At 47.4% G+C, this 16649-nt stretch overlaps 2 protein-coding genes across 6 annotated transcripts in view; one reads left to right on the top strand and one right to left on the bottom strand.

Moving 5' to 3' along the window:
* Positions 1-16649, top strand: part of LOC146830728 (uncharacterized) — a 435729-nt gene that overhangs the window by 157887 nt on the left and 261193 nt on the right. Inside the window, exon 1 of one of the 5 annotated variants that reach the window (XR_014961481.1) lies at positions 2643-2789. The exons of the other annotated variants lie outside the window; for them this stretch is intronic. The gene's annotated coding sequence lies outside the window, so the exon portion shown is untranslated. Of the gene's footprint in view, positions 1-2642; positions 2790-16649 lie in introns of those variants that run through there. 5 annotated transcript variants of the gene reach the window in all.
* On the bottom strand, positions 12758-15764 carry LOC146830729 (uncharacterized). The gene is made up of 3 exons (XM_085605132.1): positions 15091-15764; positions 13186-14286; positions 12758-13010 (listed from the first exon to the last, which is right to left on the bottom strand). The coding sequence occupies exons 1-3, from the start codon at positions 15762-15764 to the stop codon at positions 12758-12760; spliced, it is 2028 nt and encodes a 675-aa protein (XP_085461258.1).

Below are 16649 nucleotides of genomic sequence, written 5' to 3'. Positions count from 1 at the left end.
TATTAATTGAAGTGGTGAAATCAGAACTGGGTGCGGTTGATAGCACGGCCATGAAAGAGATTTTGGTGATACCGCACATATGTTTGTCTGCAGTAGTTGGATCAGAGTGTTGAGGGTGCAGTTTGCTTTATGTTGGGGGATCAGATTGGAAGACTGAAACAGGAAAATTGGTTTCGACATGGAGCACAATATTGCAGAGGTACTGAGAAATCTACTTTCAAGATGTTGAGGGCAGGGAAGCTGATGCCTGTAGGGTGCAGGAATGTACAAAGCAGGCAGCCCACCTCATCCTAGTCACCCCTAAGCCCGTTACTGATGGAAAAGAAGAGTCGGCTAATGGGTTGTAAGCTCGATGAGGAGAGTTTCAGCCACCTTCTACTTGCCTTCTTTTTTAAGAATTATTTTTTTAATTAAAGGTTTCATTAAACACCAGATCATTAAGCCAAACATTACATCACATAGTGGAGGCCGAACCTGTGTATCACTACTCATGGGGTGTGGAGATACATAAACACTACAGTATGTGGGCTAAGGTGTTCACTCACATCAGCATTCCCAGTGATGTAGGAGAATAAGTCCAAAATAGTGTTGTCGTCCACTTTTCCAGCCATTTCTCCCACGCATTACAGACCCACTTCAGTCTTGGGGTCTGTGCATCCTGTTGTCATTATAACTTCCATTGCCGGTGACATTTATTGCATATGGACAGAGTACTTAGGACCCGGCTCCTCCGTGGCCGGGGCCCTTCCTCGATCCAGGGATGTGCCGGCCAAGGGCGGATTCTGGTCGTCTTACCTCGCGAGATGTGGGAGGGGGCGACAGGATGTGCAACGATCGCGTTCATGTTGCGTCACTTCCGCCCCTCCCGCAGTGGCCATGGGGGTATAAAGATTGTCTGCCCCTTGGCCTCAGCCTCGTTTGGACATGCCCATTGCGACGACGGCATGCGGATCTACAGCAATTTTCCCTCCCACCCGACCCTATATCTAGGCTTGGTGATCTAGAATCCTAAAGTCACCCCTAGTTAGCAGGGGGGGTCCTCCAAAGCAGACTCCCCAGGACAGCACTAATGGGTATGGTCCAGCAGTCATTTGCCAACCAGAGGATGTACACACCAGCTTGGGGGCTAGGGTGCCCAGATCATCGAGGGTGGGCACAGGTCTACTGCTCCTGCCCACCACCTCGCAGGCCCTTGGGAAGCTTGCTATTTGAGAGCGGTGCCCATAATGAGGACAAAGGTACAGTGACACGGGACTGCCCCTACGGATGCAGGTGGTTGCACCTGTGTGTGGTCCGATGGCGTTTGGGATTGCAGAATGGCCCTGGTGTTGATGGTGCTTCACATAATCCAGTGCTATTTTGTGTGATGTTTTCATTTTTAAGGTGCCCTCACCACTTTGTTTTAGAACTGTTTTTTACATGATTGTAGTTTGACCATTTTAAGGCCTGTTTCTTACTGGACTGTACACCAAACAACCACCTTCCTAATGCGGTGGAGCAGCGCAGGTAGGTGACCGGCTATGGGAATTTAATCAGGCCTACCTCCTGTCCCAGTTCCAGTTCTGTTCTGGTGATACCTTTCTCTCACGCGGTCTAGTGGCCTATGTTAGTCCGTAATGTGGAGTCTAAATTTGGTAGGCACCATCCAGAGTGTGCCATCGTGGCTAGCTGTGGACTTGTCGCCTCCAAGGCACATCATAGGGTCCCACTCCTCTAGAGGCGTGGCCACGTAGAGGGGAGCTGTGAGATAGCCAGCAAGGGGCTGTGGTGTTACTCTGCCCCGTAGTTAGGACCTCCTTGTCACACTTCTTATTTAGAGCACCTTGGGGTCTAGGCCCTTTGCTTTTCATGCTCACTTTGTACATCTACATATTGCCATCATATGCAGGACAGATGCTCCTTCGTTCACGGAGATTTCTCGAAATTGTCCGGCATGCCTTAGTCTCAACAATGTCAAATGCACGTATTTGATTCTCGTCTTGCTGTTCATCCCCGATGGGCCGAGCAATCATGGCCCCGGGCTTCTGTCACCAAGAGGGACTTTAAACAATTAAAAAGTATATATGTTTAATTTCCAAGAAAACGTTTGTGTGAGATATTCAATTGGCGGGTGTTGGTAGTTTGTAAGGCCAAGGACACCAGTTAAACATTCAATATCTATTCACTACTCATTGCTCCGTTTATATGATTTACACCTCGAAATCTAGGAGTAAGTGCAGAATAAGTCTGATCTAGTCACAGAAAAGATACCTGTGAGTCGGGCCCCTAGTGCTTATACTGCAGGGTGATTGGCGGAGCGATCACCGGAAGGATGAGATTCCGAATGTGCCCTGCCAAGACCTGAACCTGTGACGTTTGGATCCCACGCATCTCTGAAGCTCCGCACTCTCAGCTTTTTTATCGGCTAAAAAACACGCACAGCAGCTGAAACACGAGCAGCAGGAAACAAGTCCTGGCGTTTCGTGTCAGTGCAGTTTACAGTCACCTGCTTTGCATAGCAAATCTTGTTTAGATAAGTTTCTTTTGACATTTTATTTCCGCAAACATATATCACGCACGCGCTATGAAAAGATAACATTTTCGGGGGTGGGTGGGGGTTGTTGATAGGCAAATTTGGTGCGCACTCTCTCTGAACTGTCTCTCTGTTCGTGTATCCGGCAGGGATGTGTCAGCAGGTTGGCAAACTCTACTAGCGCCTGAAGCCTGCCATTCCTAGGGCAGCGCTTTTAAACACCCCGGGCCTTGTCTTGTGGCATCTTCATCCTGTGCCAGGTGTGCACGTTCAAAAGGTAAGCAGAGCCACTGGAATTATGTGGCAGGGGAGGGCCAAATTATGTGGTAGGGTAAATTATGCGACACGAAAAGGCAAATCATGCGCCGTAATGCGTGACATTTGTTGATAGTAATGTTTTTAACACTGGGTGCACCTCATTAGCACCAATTTAACACCCAAATATAGCAATACGCTACAGAAAGGTGACCAGTCAACCTTTGTAAAAGGACTTCTACTGCGCGGCAACATGTGTCGCTGTGTTTTTAGTAACTTTTGACCCTTTTGAGCTAGAAACAATTTATTGGGTTAAAATCTGCACATTATGCAGCCGGTGATGGATTATGGAACAGATGCGGCAAATCTATAACTATGCAAAAATCTCCACAGCTCCACAATTCCAGTGGCCCTGAAGGTAAGACGATCTTTATGTGACAATGACCACAGAGAGTGTGACAGAGTTATGGTAGGCGACGTTCTCTGTATTCACAGAAATACCACTCCTGGTTACATCCATCTTCAAGATCCAGCCTGCGCCTCTACCCAGGCGTGCAGAACAGCGATGTACCTCAAAATGATGAGGCCCCAGTGCAGAATGTGAACCCTCGGAATACCTTTTAAGTGGATACTTTGAATGTGATTACAAGTTTTCTATTCGTGGATATGTTGATGAGCTTCAATGGTTCACCTGTCCACTAATTCCTGCCAACATGCTTCGACCACTATTAAAGCCCATACAGGTCAACGGTCTTCATCAGAGTTTTCTTATTCACTGCCTATGTGCAACATTCAGTCCATGCACATTGAAGAGGCCTAAGGCGCTCATGCCTGTCTATAAGGCTTTGCTTACAAAACCCTACCTAGGGTAGTTTATTAGCCAACTGCTCAAGAACGGGAGCACCTTCCCTGCAGTCACACATTCTTTAAGAGGTAGGTGCTGCTGCGTTACCTATAGTTACCCCCAGGCCAGTTCTTGGGCGGTGCGACTGGTGCCACTGCACCAGGTGCTGACTTCAGGGCGGTGTGACTGGTGCCACTGCACCAGGTGCTGACTTCAGGGCGGTGTGATTGGTGCTGACTTCGTGGGGCTTTGTGTTTGCGAGTTTATTTGGTTTTTAAAGCACTTGCTGCCACGTTCCTGGCCTCCAACAACTTTCAGGCAACAATAAAAATGCCAAGATAACTCTGGGGATAAATGTTCTTCCTGAAGAGAGATAGGAGTCTTTTCTAGTTGAGGTTCTGACTGATCATAAAATAGCACAGAGGATTAATAAGCCTTCTGCAAAGAATGTGTACCATGCAGATCACAAAGTGCATATAATGTAAATAGAACATTGGTTTACTGCTTTTCTAAGGGACATCCTTTTGGTACTTGCAGTTAATAAGTTAAAATCCTAATATAGAACAGTGAATTATTAACTGTCATCAAAGAACTGCATGCACACTGCTAAGTATAGATCAGAGCATAGGTTATTGTTGCAAAAAGGATCCATTTGGGAAGAAGTAGATTCTTATTATTAAAGAGAACCCCCAACTATGGTGTTCTGTTTTCAATTCTGAGTTTGTTTTTCTCCAGACCAAGCACTCTTTAACTATACTACCTACTAGTATCGATGACATGTCACTCCTACACCTTGTGGTCCTCTGGCTTATGTAACATTTCCTAGACCATGATTTACAAACATATGATTAATTGTCTCTGTGTAATGTGTGTGTGATGCAAAGTACTCTGAAACCCTACATTGGTATGAGTGTCGCTATATAACTTATTAAATGAATCTGAAAGAGAGTGGTTATGGAGACTTGAGGGGCACTGTTGAAAGGTGGTGGTGGTGAGGAAATCCGTGGTGGAGGTGGTGGTCCATCCTTGGTGGAGGTGGTCACCACCTCCACCATGGATGGGGGGGCGCCAACAAACACTAGTGCTAAAGCCTGCCCTGGTTACCCTGTCTGCCATCTTGAGGGTAGGTGGCATGTCAGCAGGAATTAGCAGACAGATGAAGCTCATCAAAATATCCATGATTAGGAAACTTTTATTCATGTCCAGCGTACCCAATTAAAGGATATTCCAAGGGTATACCCTGAGATATTTTTAGTTTCCATTTAGACCTCTGCTTTAGTCAGTTGAGTCTGCCAAAATGGTATTTACCTACTCTGGTGTTGATAGGTTGCCAATGATGACGCATGCCACAATAATACGTGGGTGAGAAAACCTTTCCATTTCTCTTCGGGACCCTTCAGGATGGAACACCAAGAGAGGTTTCTTGAGGTAGTTCATTCTTCTCGCCTACGCCCCTGCAGTGGAGGTACCACTGGGCACCTGTCTGTGACCTTTATTCACTGTGCTTTAAACTGTATGATAAAGACGATAGACTTTAAATATTGTAGAGCTCTGCTGGTGCCGCTGCGTGCATTCTCCCACTTTTCTTCTACTCCCATGTATAGGCACAGCTACATGAATGAATGAATGAATGAATAATTTGTAAAGTGCTTGAATCAGCTCCAAGGAGTATCTCCGCGCTAGAGAGCAACAACCCAGACTATCAATTGCAGAACAGTTCAGTTTTCAGAAGTTTCCTAAAAGAAGTTTCCTAAAAGTAGGGAAATCAGTGCACTTAAGGAGTAAGATAGGAAAAGGTCTTGCCCCCAGAGCGGGACTTAATAAAACAGAGGATGATGAGGAGGGATTTTTCCCCTGAAGTTAAGGATCTACTCGGCCGATAAGGGAGGAGTTTTTCTGTTAAATAGCTCGGTCCTTTGCCGTTTAGCACCTTATATACGATACAGCAGATTTTAAACTTAATTCTCTGGCGTATAGGTAGCCAGTGCAGCTGTCGCAGAAGAGGCAAAGTGGTTGTTCTGGATACCATATTCTGGACCAGACGGGCTGCAGTATTCTCGGCCACTTAAAGTTTATTCAATAAATCTTCCTTTGTGGGCAGCCAAAAGTGCGTTGCAGTAATCTAGGCGACTAATAACTAGTGCCTGAATCAATGTATTGCGTACCGCGAGTGGAAGGAATTGAAATACACTGCGCAAAAGACTCAGCATATGGAAGCAGGTACAGGTGGTGGCTCTTACTTGATCTTTCATTGTGAGGGACTGATCCAACCGGATACCTACATTTTTTACCGACTACTTGGGAACCGGAGCTCTGTTTAAGTTTGAAGGCTACCTCTCTGCCGCCCAGAGCTTTTCGGCATTTCCAAAGAGCATAATCTCCGTCTTTTAAGCATTCGGTTGGAGAACATTTTCTGACATCTACTCTGAAACCGCTTTGATGCCTGCCAGGAAGCGGAATTTAGAGGTTGTATCATTGTTGTCAAAAGATATGAGAAGTTGGGTATCATCTGCATAAGAGAATGGGGTGAACCCAAATTCTCTGACAATCTTGGACATTGAACAGGGTGGGGCTAAGGCAGGAGCCCTGGGGCACTCCCTTGGTGATCTCGATGGTACGAGAGCGGAAAGGACCCAAATTAATGGTCTGCGTACGTTGACTTGGAAAACTCGAGAACCATTGTAGAGTTCGCCCACCGATTCCTATCTCCTCCAGTCTGTGAAGTAATCTATGATGTGACACAGTGTCAAAAGCGGCCGATAGGTCTAATAGCACCAATAGTACAGCCTGATTGTTATCCAAAGAAAGCCTTTTGTAATATAATCCGCTATCGCTTTCGGGGCAGATTCCGTGCTATGCATGGTTCTAAAACTGGACTGAAAGGGATCTAGACCGCTTGCTTGCTACAACATGTTTTGAGCTGTCTTTGCCAGTCATGCATGACACCAGAACACTTCAGGCGTTGGCCACATGGCACTCAGACTTTATATCATTTTATCATTTCATGCTAAGGCCCTTGCGTCTGTTTGATTCAAATGTGCGCATAAGTGCAGTGACAAAACGGGAGAAGAGTGCGAATGACATGAAACACTAAACATATGGCCACACGACAGACACACAATTATCCTTCTGTGGTATTCTCACCGAGGAGTGTGTGGTCCACCCCAAATGAGCTTTGGTGTCTTTTCCAGGGTATGCAACGTTCTATGACCAGACCAACCCCAACTGCTTATACATTATCAAGATATACTTAGAAATTTCAAAGACACGTAACATTTATGCAGAGAAAATGCGCATTGCTCTTGCGGATGTGAAGCAGCCCCATTTCTGTTTAGGCGCAGAGCATCCGAGCATGGTGATGAAAGATGTATTTGGTTTAGAAGTAACGAAAACAATATCTGCTACTTAGGAGAAACCAATTTGCCTTGCTAGGAAAACATCACTGTACAAACAGCAGGAGGGCTGGTACTTCTGTGGACTGTGATATGTAAATGTGCAAATCAACAGTGGCCCTAAAGGGAGAGACAGTAACTAAACAATCACAGAACAGTTGCAAACCAGACGTCCACATCGCAAAGCCGATTTTGGTCAGATAACACACAGATAAAGCGTTGACCACAAAAGTGTATTGAATATATTCAGAGGAACCTCAGCATTCTCCTGCATCAGATTCAATGGGAAGCGGAGGTCGAAGGTCAGGGCTGACATCAACTTTCGAGGTCTACTTCAACCCTTCTTTCCATCACTCTTGTGAGCATCATCAGGACCAACCTATTCATGCCTCCCCTTGCCCACCCTTTCGGGCTTCAGAGAGTTTTTGAGCATCTTGCCCTGCTTGTAGGTTCTCTTATTTTCACAACTGCTGTTAAATCAAAAAATCCCCTGCTATCCAATATAATACACATTTAGCAAATCTGTGTCATTGAGGCGTGTAAAACGGAAACTTTGCCTTTGGAACTCTGCACGCACCGCAGTGACTCAAATAGGTGCCCCTTCTCTTGAGTCCTTTTCCTCCCCTGCTAGGGATATTTAGGGTTCAAGCGCCAGAGGGGGCAATGAACAGTGATAAAGAGTTGACCCCTCTGGCTATACTAAATAAATTGCCGTCTCTAACAAAATATATGAAAAAATAATATCCAGAATTATTCAACAAGCATTTTATGGCTCGGCTTGTGAGAAGCATGTTCCAAGGGGCTGACAGCTCCCCAATTATCAATAATTGGGCTTTAAAGACTATCTCCTATATGAAAAGACTTATGGAAGTTTACAGACCGAATGCAGTATTTCATGGCCAAGGACAGAGATAAAGCCAACAGGACTCAACCATAAGCAAGCATCGTCTTGACTCTTAGGCTCTGAATACGAGTAAGGCTGAGCAGAATTCCCATATGGAAAGCCACTCCCTCTGACCACTGCTGGCCCGATCTTCCTGCACATGAATACCAGACCCAATATTATCAACTTGTAGTTCCGGTTGGAAAAACTGCACGAGGCTTTCCTTGTCCCCCGTTCCAGCAACTTTCCCTCTGGTATTCAATCCACACCCTCCGCCCACCAGAGTCAATCTTGCCCTTCTCTCCCCTGCCCCACACAGATGCTGCTTCACACATTTACCACCTGTACAGAGCAGGTGGTAAGTGTGAGCATGAAAACCCTCGGAATAGGGAACGTCACCCAGTACTTCCATGTCTGCACACATATTCTCCATTCTGAAGGAACTGGCGGGGTGTCCTGGAGAGGTATTGGCCAGTAAGGGTAATTCTGCCCTCTTGGAATGTACGCTCGTAACTCGTGAATGAGGGAGACACATCAGCCGGCAGTTGGGTTTCACACACCTAGGTACAGCAAGGCCCACATTGGCACCATGGGAAACATGCGGCGGAGCAAGGCAAAAAGTCCCAGAGGAATATGAGGAGGCTGCTCCCTTCCTCCTCTTTCTCAGCGTCCTCAGATACCAATAAGGACCAGAGGATGACGGTAGCACCCTTGTAAAACATTAAAGTTAAATGCATGGCGGCCTGTGGAGCGGGCGCCATGGTAATAAAAAAAGCTAATTAATAAAAAAGCAACAGGATTTAGTCTTTCAATGCACAGCACCCCGCCGTGTGTTCCTGCATGACACACTTTGGTGCTGGCAGGCGGGTTGCGCTTGAGAGCTGCAGGCATGTTGCAGGAGCATGAACAAAAGAGGGAGGGAGTGGTGCCAGTGAGGGGGTAACAAATGGCCAGAGATGACCAATCAAAAAAAAACCATTGGTAATGTCTGCTGGGAGGGAACCAAGCACACAAAGGCGGGACAAATAGACAGTATTGACCAACCAGAGTAAAGGAATTTAGAAAGGCAGGCCAACTAACAAACCAAAAGCGCTGAAAACAATATGTCTCGAAGAGACAACGCAAACGCTGCCTAGGCAAGGCTTATAGTTAAAACAGTTAAAACAGTGTCTCAGGAATGCAGGGCTGCGGCTCCTGCCTCGAGGCCGCGGGGACTGCAGGCATCAGAGGGGAGACTGCTGTGGGGCTGTCGCACAGAGTGCCGTGTGATAGAGCTGTTTCACAGATACCAGGGATTCCATGCATGGTCTACACACCAGAGTGGTTGTCATTTTTCATTCACACATCAGCTATTGGTTTGCAGCATTAAAAAGGACCAAAACGCAGAGAAAATCACCAAGCGTTGCATTGTTGTACACAAATAACCAAAACAAAACGGTAGGCCGCCAACCACGTCACAAACAAATAACCCGCCTCATCGCCATGTGATAAAGCACATAAAAGGCACTAAAGGGCTGGCATCAGCACCATTGTGTACATAATCATAACGACTAATGCTGGCAGGGATTATGTAATGGGCAACTTGATGTATACACTTGCCTCTGTTTACTCTTCTTTTTTTGCTTTAGTGTGTCTACTCCTCTACCTAGTTGTACATTCATGTCCAGCTTTTGTTCTCTGACGCTGCCGCTCCAGATTTAGTTCTACTCTCTACTCTGACAAAAAACATTACACCTTCCAGGTGTTGCATAATAATGACTCAGACACTGTGTGTAACTCACTCATGCTGGTGCCCTTGCTCATAATAGCGCCTGATCACAAACCTGCAGGCTGCCTTATTTCTAACCCACAGCTGATGGAAACACTGGGCACAAACCTGCCGTGCCCTAGAGGTTGTGTGTTCTTAAGGTATGCCTTGGGCTGCGCTGTCACCTACACACGGTACCTCTCAGGAGTGAGCAAGTCTTCTAGGTGCTTAAGTTATTTCAAGTAAAGCGCATCTCTGCCCTGATGATGTGGGAAATCCATTATACAACACACCTAGGTGTTAGCGACCATGGGTGTTACAGGTTTTGATATTATGACCGAAATCTACACAGAACACACAAGATGGTGAATAAAGTGTGTATGTGTGTGGACTTGCGTAGTGACAACCCAGCACAAGCAACAAAGCCATATCCAATGTTGTTGCTAGATTGGAGGAGTAGAAACGAATACGGGTAGGTCTTCCTTATAGTCTGGCAAGACCCGGCACCCTTGGGCTAACAATGTACGCTGCATATGGGTGAAGCATGTAGGGTTCAGTTGTGGTGCTGATGCTTCCCATAGGCGTAGATGCAGTTAGTAATTGGGAAGTCCTTGCACAAAGACATGCTGCTCCAAACTCATCTTCTCTCATCCTCCTGAAGTTGCCAGCATGTGTGCCTTTGAATTTAGTAACGCTTGGTTAGAATAGAGATAGCAAGGTCTGGTCTTCCTAAAGAGCTCTTGGACCATCATCGGAGGGCTCAAAGACCATGTGTAATCGGCTCCTGGGGCTCCCTATACTGGCTTCCAGTCAATGATTGTTTTTTATTTAAAACCACATGCATTGTATGGGTATGCCTCCATCACCCGTTTCTCTGTTAACTTGCTTCTAAATCTATCCGCCAGGAGCTATCTGGTAATCTATCAGTAAATCTCAGGCTTTTGTTTGCTAGTTTTATGTACAGATATTTATAGCTGGCTGCTGTATATCTACCTATGTAGTCTCAAACAATTATAATAAATGTTATAAATCTGGGTGGATTGTAGGTGTATACAAATAGTAGTTCCACGCATGGGGACCCGGAAATAATCCTAAAATAGTGACACATTTTTTTTTCACATAAATTCCTCCCTCTTAAGATCCTCTCTGCAATCCTTGCACCTTGATTGGCTGCTTGCCTTCCTGTTCTGTTCTGTTCTATGATGTGAAAAATGAAAGGCAGAGGTGTGAAGTCAAGTAATAATGCTCCCACGTATCTTAGCATGGAATGAAATTGACATAGGTGCAATTCAAAATGAAAAACTCACACAGTGATGAAAACACACTCTTCTTCAGAGCAGTGTGTGTAACTGGGTACTGCAGGTCACTTTGTGTGCCTACACACCTCATTCAGAGAGTTTGGGATTTGAATATGGTGGTCGTCACCTGCTATGGCTGATACTCTCATGGTGTTAGACCGTGGTCATTGGGAATGCCTCTGGCGAAGCAGGAATGCGCCACGCATACAGCGAGTGTCATGTCCCCAGAAGCCAGGTAGGCCATGACACTGCTGTGAGCGGCCTATGTTTTTAGGTCTCACCTAGGCAGCGCTTGCCCTGTCCCTTTGAGACATGCTGAATTCAAGATATGATAGCTCATGTGGATTAATACTTAACAATATAGTATGTATTCTAAAATAATGATCAAAAAAAGGGGATTACGAGAGATGTCAGAAGAAAAGGCAAAGCCATACACGTAAGGTCTTTTTTGTGAAGAATGTTCTTCGTTTATATTACTAGAATATTTACACAGGAAGTGGACATAAATACACAATACAAATTGACATTAAACATGCAAATTACAAGTTACAAATTAGTGTCCCAATGAAAAAAACCTAAACAGACAAATAACATAAAATGCGACATACAAACAAGGTTTCCATTTCTCTTTACAAAGGCAATCACAAATAAGTAATAATTCAAATTAGCAACACTTAATTATTATAAGTGTTGATTTAGTGATTTGCCTATCGCGTCAACGGCGTTTCGACCCTATTCCAATTTAAAGGGTCTCGTCAGGACTGTCTAATATAGGGACACCTTATCGTCCAGGACAAGTCTAGCGTGTAAGTGTACAGTGACACCGTGCTCAAAGTGAAAGGATAAAGTACTCACAGGTACCCAGCCGGGTGCCCTGTGAGAGAGGACTACATCGCGCTAAATCAAAAGCGTACAGAATAACAGTGGGCAACTGCCTCCGTGTGAGTCCTCTCTCACAGGGCACCCGGCTGGGTACCTGTGAGTACTTTATCCTTGTTTGTATGTCGCATTTTATGTTATTTGTCTGTTTAGGTTTTTTTCATTGGGACACTAATTTGTAACTTGTAATTTGCATGTTTAATGTCAATTTGTATTGTGTATTTATGTCCACTTCCTGTGTAAATATTCTAGTAATATAAACGAAGAACATTCTTCACAAAAAAGACCTTACGTGTATGGCTTTGCCTTTTCTTCTGACATCTCTCGTAATCCCCTTTTTTTGATCATTATTTTAGAATACATACTATATTGTTAAGTATTAATCCACATGAGCTATTGTTTCCTTACAGCACATAATACCCAGGCTCCTTGTGGGTAGGGTCTCCTTGTTTCCCAATCAAGGAATTCAAGATATGGGCATAAAGCTCCGCCCATCTTTTTAATTGGCTCTTGTCCCTGTTCTTTGTAAATGGTGGCTTTTCATTGGTCAATAGGCTTAGCAGTCCCTCCTTAGTACCATCTTGTCTCTTCTTGTAACCTCCCATGAGGACCTCCCCTTTTAGATGTGTTGTTACTCCCTAGGTTTTAATTACAGGCTCAAGGGACTATTTTTTTTTTTTTTTTCATTTCTGGTTCAGATACATCAATCGTCACCTTCCACAACACCCTTTTTGCTCGTCAGTCGTTGGTAACAAACTTGGCAACAAGTGCGCAAGCTATCCCGTTGACCTTTAACCTGTGAAGGGAAAAGGTCACGTTAGTCAAATACATACAGTAAATTTTTACATTTACTCTACCTGTCTTCATCTTCCCTCTCCTCTCTCCCGTTGCCAGACTGGTTCCTGGATTGAAGGGAAGAAAAGAAGAAAAACAGTTTAGTGGCCCTTCTAGGGCCCCCCCCCATTTAAGGGTTTGGGGACCCCTTTGGGTCCGCTGTCGTCGCCGTCGTCGCCGTCGTTGCCTGAGCCTTCCAGGGCCCCCCCCCGTGCAAGGGTACAAGGGGACCCCTTTGGGTCCTCGGTTTCGTCGTCGCTGTCTCCATCTGCTCTGTCCAGTGCTGCGTAGTCTCGCAGGAGGCTGTGGATCATTTTACGGCATGCCAGGGTCGATGTCTCCTTTTTCCCTACTACCAGGCGGTTTCTGGAAAACAAGAGAACATCTTTAAAACAACACAGGAGCCTCCAGCAACCCCGGAGGTTTTCTAGTGCATGTGTCCGTGGGAACAGTCCATACATCACAGTCAGCAGTGATGCAGGTCGTAGGTATCCAGGCCCTAAGCTCCGTGCCTAGGGCCTTCAGCAGGTCCTGCGCGTACGTGCACTCCCAGAAGAGATGGTATGTTGTTTCGTCCACGGTGCACCCTCTCGGGCAGGACTTGTATCGGTTGAGCCCCCTTGCGTGCATGAAGGCTCTCACGGGGAGTCCTCCTTGGATGGCCATCCATGCGATGTCCTTGTGCTGATTTGTCAGGCGCTTGGATGCAACGTTTCTCCACACGTGATCCGCTGTGGCTGAAGGGAGGGAGCCGATCGGCTCGCTGATCTCTCTTGCTCGGATCAGGCGTTGGAGAAGTTTTGGAGTCCACATGACGGGGCGAACTGCCACACAGTCATACTCTCGCACAAACTTCTCCGCTTCCTTGTAGAACCACAGGGTCTCCCAGTTGTACGGGACGGAGCTCACCCACTCTGCCCATCCAAGGCGCCTCCATGTTGGCAGTAGGAAGAAGCGGGCCATCAGGAAGCCGGCGTGACTTTCATCTTTGGACCTCAGGGTGTTCCTCACGCAGTGGCACACGAAGGTCCCTCTCAGGATGGTGGCGATGTCTGGCACTCCTTTGCCTCCCTTGTCGTGGGTCTTGAACATCACCGCCCTCTTCACTCTCTCCATCTTCGAGCTCCAGATGAAGTAGAAGATCATTCTCGTGATGGCCTTAGCTGTTCTGGTCTGTACTGGCCATACTTGAGCGACGTACTGGAGCACTGGCAGGGTCTCGTTCCGCAGGACCAAAGACTTCCCTTCGATCGTCAGCTTCCGGAGGCTCCAGAGTCCCAGTTTCTGCCTTGTCTTTGCTAGTCTTTCCTCCCAGGTCTTCTCTGCTGCACCGTCTCCTCCGAACCAGACTCCAAGGATCTTCAGGAAGTCCTGCTTGATGGGGAATGGCAGTGGGTCTCGGGCGGGGGCCCAGTGTCCGAAGAGCAGGGTTTCTGACTTGGCGCTGTTGATCTTTGCTCCAGACGCTTTCCCGAACTCGATACAAGTCCTCTCTAGCTCCTTCACCGACGGTCCGTCTGCGCAGAATACGGAGACGTCGTCCATGTAGAGGGAGCATTTTACTTCTCCTCGTCCTCCGCTCCCTGGTACCTTCACTCCTCTGATGTTCCCGTTCTGTCGGATGCGCTCGGCGAGGAGTTCGATCACACAGATGAACAGAAGGGGGGAGAGCGGGCAGCCCTGTCTTACTCCTGACAGGACGGGGAACGGGTCGGTTCTCCAGCCATTTACTAATGCCGTGCTGGAGATGTCTCTATACATTGTTTTAACCACGTCACAGAAGAAGTCACCCAGTCCCAGAGCTCTGAGTGTCCGGTCCATGAACTCATGGGAGACGCGGTCGAACGCCTTTTCCTGATCCAGGCTGACCAAAGCCGTCGGGACCTTGCGGCCCTTGACGTACTCGATCGTGTCCCGGACCAGGGCCAGACTGTCCGCGATCTGCCGTCCCGGTATCCCACAGGACTGGTCAGGGTGGACTATCCTCTCTATCACTTTCTTTAGGCGGTTGGCCATCACCTTTGCGAGAATCTTGTAGTCCACATTGAGGAGAGAGATGGGCCTCCAGTTCTTGAGGTCTTCTCTCTCTCCCTTCTGTTTGTACAGGAGTGTTATCATGCCCTCACGCAGGGATTGCGGCATACTGCCCTTGCCCACCATCTCCTCGTAGAGGTCTAGCTCGTCCGGTCCGATCTGATCCCACAGTTCGACATAAAGTTCCACTGGGAGGCCGTCGTTCCCGGGCGTCTTGCCTCTCTTGGAGGTCGTGGCGGCCAAGTGCAGCTCTTCCAGGGTGAAGGGCGCGTTCAGGCCCTCTCTCTCTTCCGGACCCAGTGTCTTCGAGATCCCCCCTAGGAAACTGTCCGCCTGGTCTCTCTCTGACGACTTAGGTGAGTAGAGGTCGCCGTAAAAGTCTGTAACGACTTTCATGACTTCCTCCTTCTCCCCTTGGAGGTTGCCCTCCGAGTCCCGAAGCTCAACCAGCGGTGTGTGGGCCGAGTGAAGTTTCTTGAAGAAGAACGAGTTGCATTTCTCGTCCTTTTCTAGGTTCTCGGTTCTGGTCCGGAAGATGATTTTCTTGGATTCCTCCCTAAAGTGCTCTGCGAGCCCTTTTCGGGTTTCCTCCAAGTCGTCACCCACGTCCCATCCCCCAAGCTCGAGTTCGTACAGTTGCTGCAGTTTGCTTTGCAGTTTCCTGAACGTCCCCTTCTTTTCCCGTGCAGCAGCTCTGCTTGCATCCTGGAAGAAGCTTCGGAACCGGTCCTTCACCCATTCCCACCACTCGCTGGCGGAGTGAAAGAGGTCCTTCATGTCCCTCCACTCTATGTACGCGGTTCTGAGGTTCGCCACTAACTCCTCGTTTTCCAGCAAAGAGCAGTTCAGTTTCCACGATCCTGGTCCGGCGGGGAACTTCCCTGTAAGTTCCCCCTCGAAACTGACTGCTCTGTGGTCAGAGAAGTGGACGGCGACCATGGAGCTTCGCCCAGGCTTTACTGTTGGGGAGGTGAATAGGAAGTCGATCCGTGAATGCACGGATCCGTCCGGCCTACTCCAGGAGAAATTCCTGGCGTTCGGTCCCATGCACCCGATGGCGTCATGGAGGGACGCCTCACCTATCATCTCCACCAACAGCCTGGGACGTCACATCCATCCCTGCAGAGCCAGACCCACTGCGTCCATCCAGCTCTACTATGCAGTTGAAATCACCACCCATCAGAATGGTTCTGGAGGTTACGAGTTGCATCCTGAGCACCCTGAACGTCTCAAGTCGCTCATTCTTTTCCGGGGGGGCATAGACATTGATGAGCCTAACGGGCTCACCGTCCCACGAGCCGTCCACGACCAGCACTCTGCCGTTGACCTGCTCGGTGACCTTGTCCATGGTGAAATGCCTTCCCTTGATCAGAATGGCCACTCCAGACGATTTGCAATCGTTTCCTCCAGACCAGAAAGATGGCCCGTGCGTCCACTGCCGTTCAAGCTGGCTGTACGACTGGGCGTACGGAATCCCGCATTCCTGCAGAAAGCAGATATCTCGGTTCTGGCTATTGTCTTAAAAGGCTTCAGGCAAGACACGCACTTGGTCCTAAGCTAGGCTGGCAGTGTTTACTTCGCTCCCTAGAAAACCTCACATTTATATGAGACTGTCTATAAATTTCCCTTCATCAGCTTCACACAACCTAATCCGAAATTAATGTAATAATTCTTTTGTCACATTTCAAAACTCCTAATTGTATATATGAACATTGCTATTTGAATTTACTCGTAGTACTGTCTTACATGCAATGCATTATGGGTAGGGTGGATTTACCATATCTTCTGCAGGGTGCAGTACCATATGTGACCAAAAGAGGTCCGCAGTGCTGGTTCCTTGCTCACTAGGGACCTCTAGGAGCAGCTTGTGGTTATGCACCTAGACATGCAGTGCTGGTGCCTTGCTCACTAGGGACCTCCAGGAGCAGCTTGCGGTACTGCACCTAGATATGCAGTGCTGGTGCCTTGCTC

This window comes from Triturus cristatus, chromosome 5_1, assembly GCF_964204655.1.
Source record: "Triturus cristatus chromosome 5_1, aTriCri1.1, whole genome shotgun sequence".
Taxonomy (NCBI): domain Eukaryota; kingdom Metazoa; phylum Chordata; class Amphibia; order Caudata; family Salamandridae; genus Triturus; species Triturus cristatus.
The sequence above is the reverse complement of the archived record's forward strand: the minus strand, read 5'-3'. Positions and strand labels throughout refer to the sequence as shown.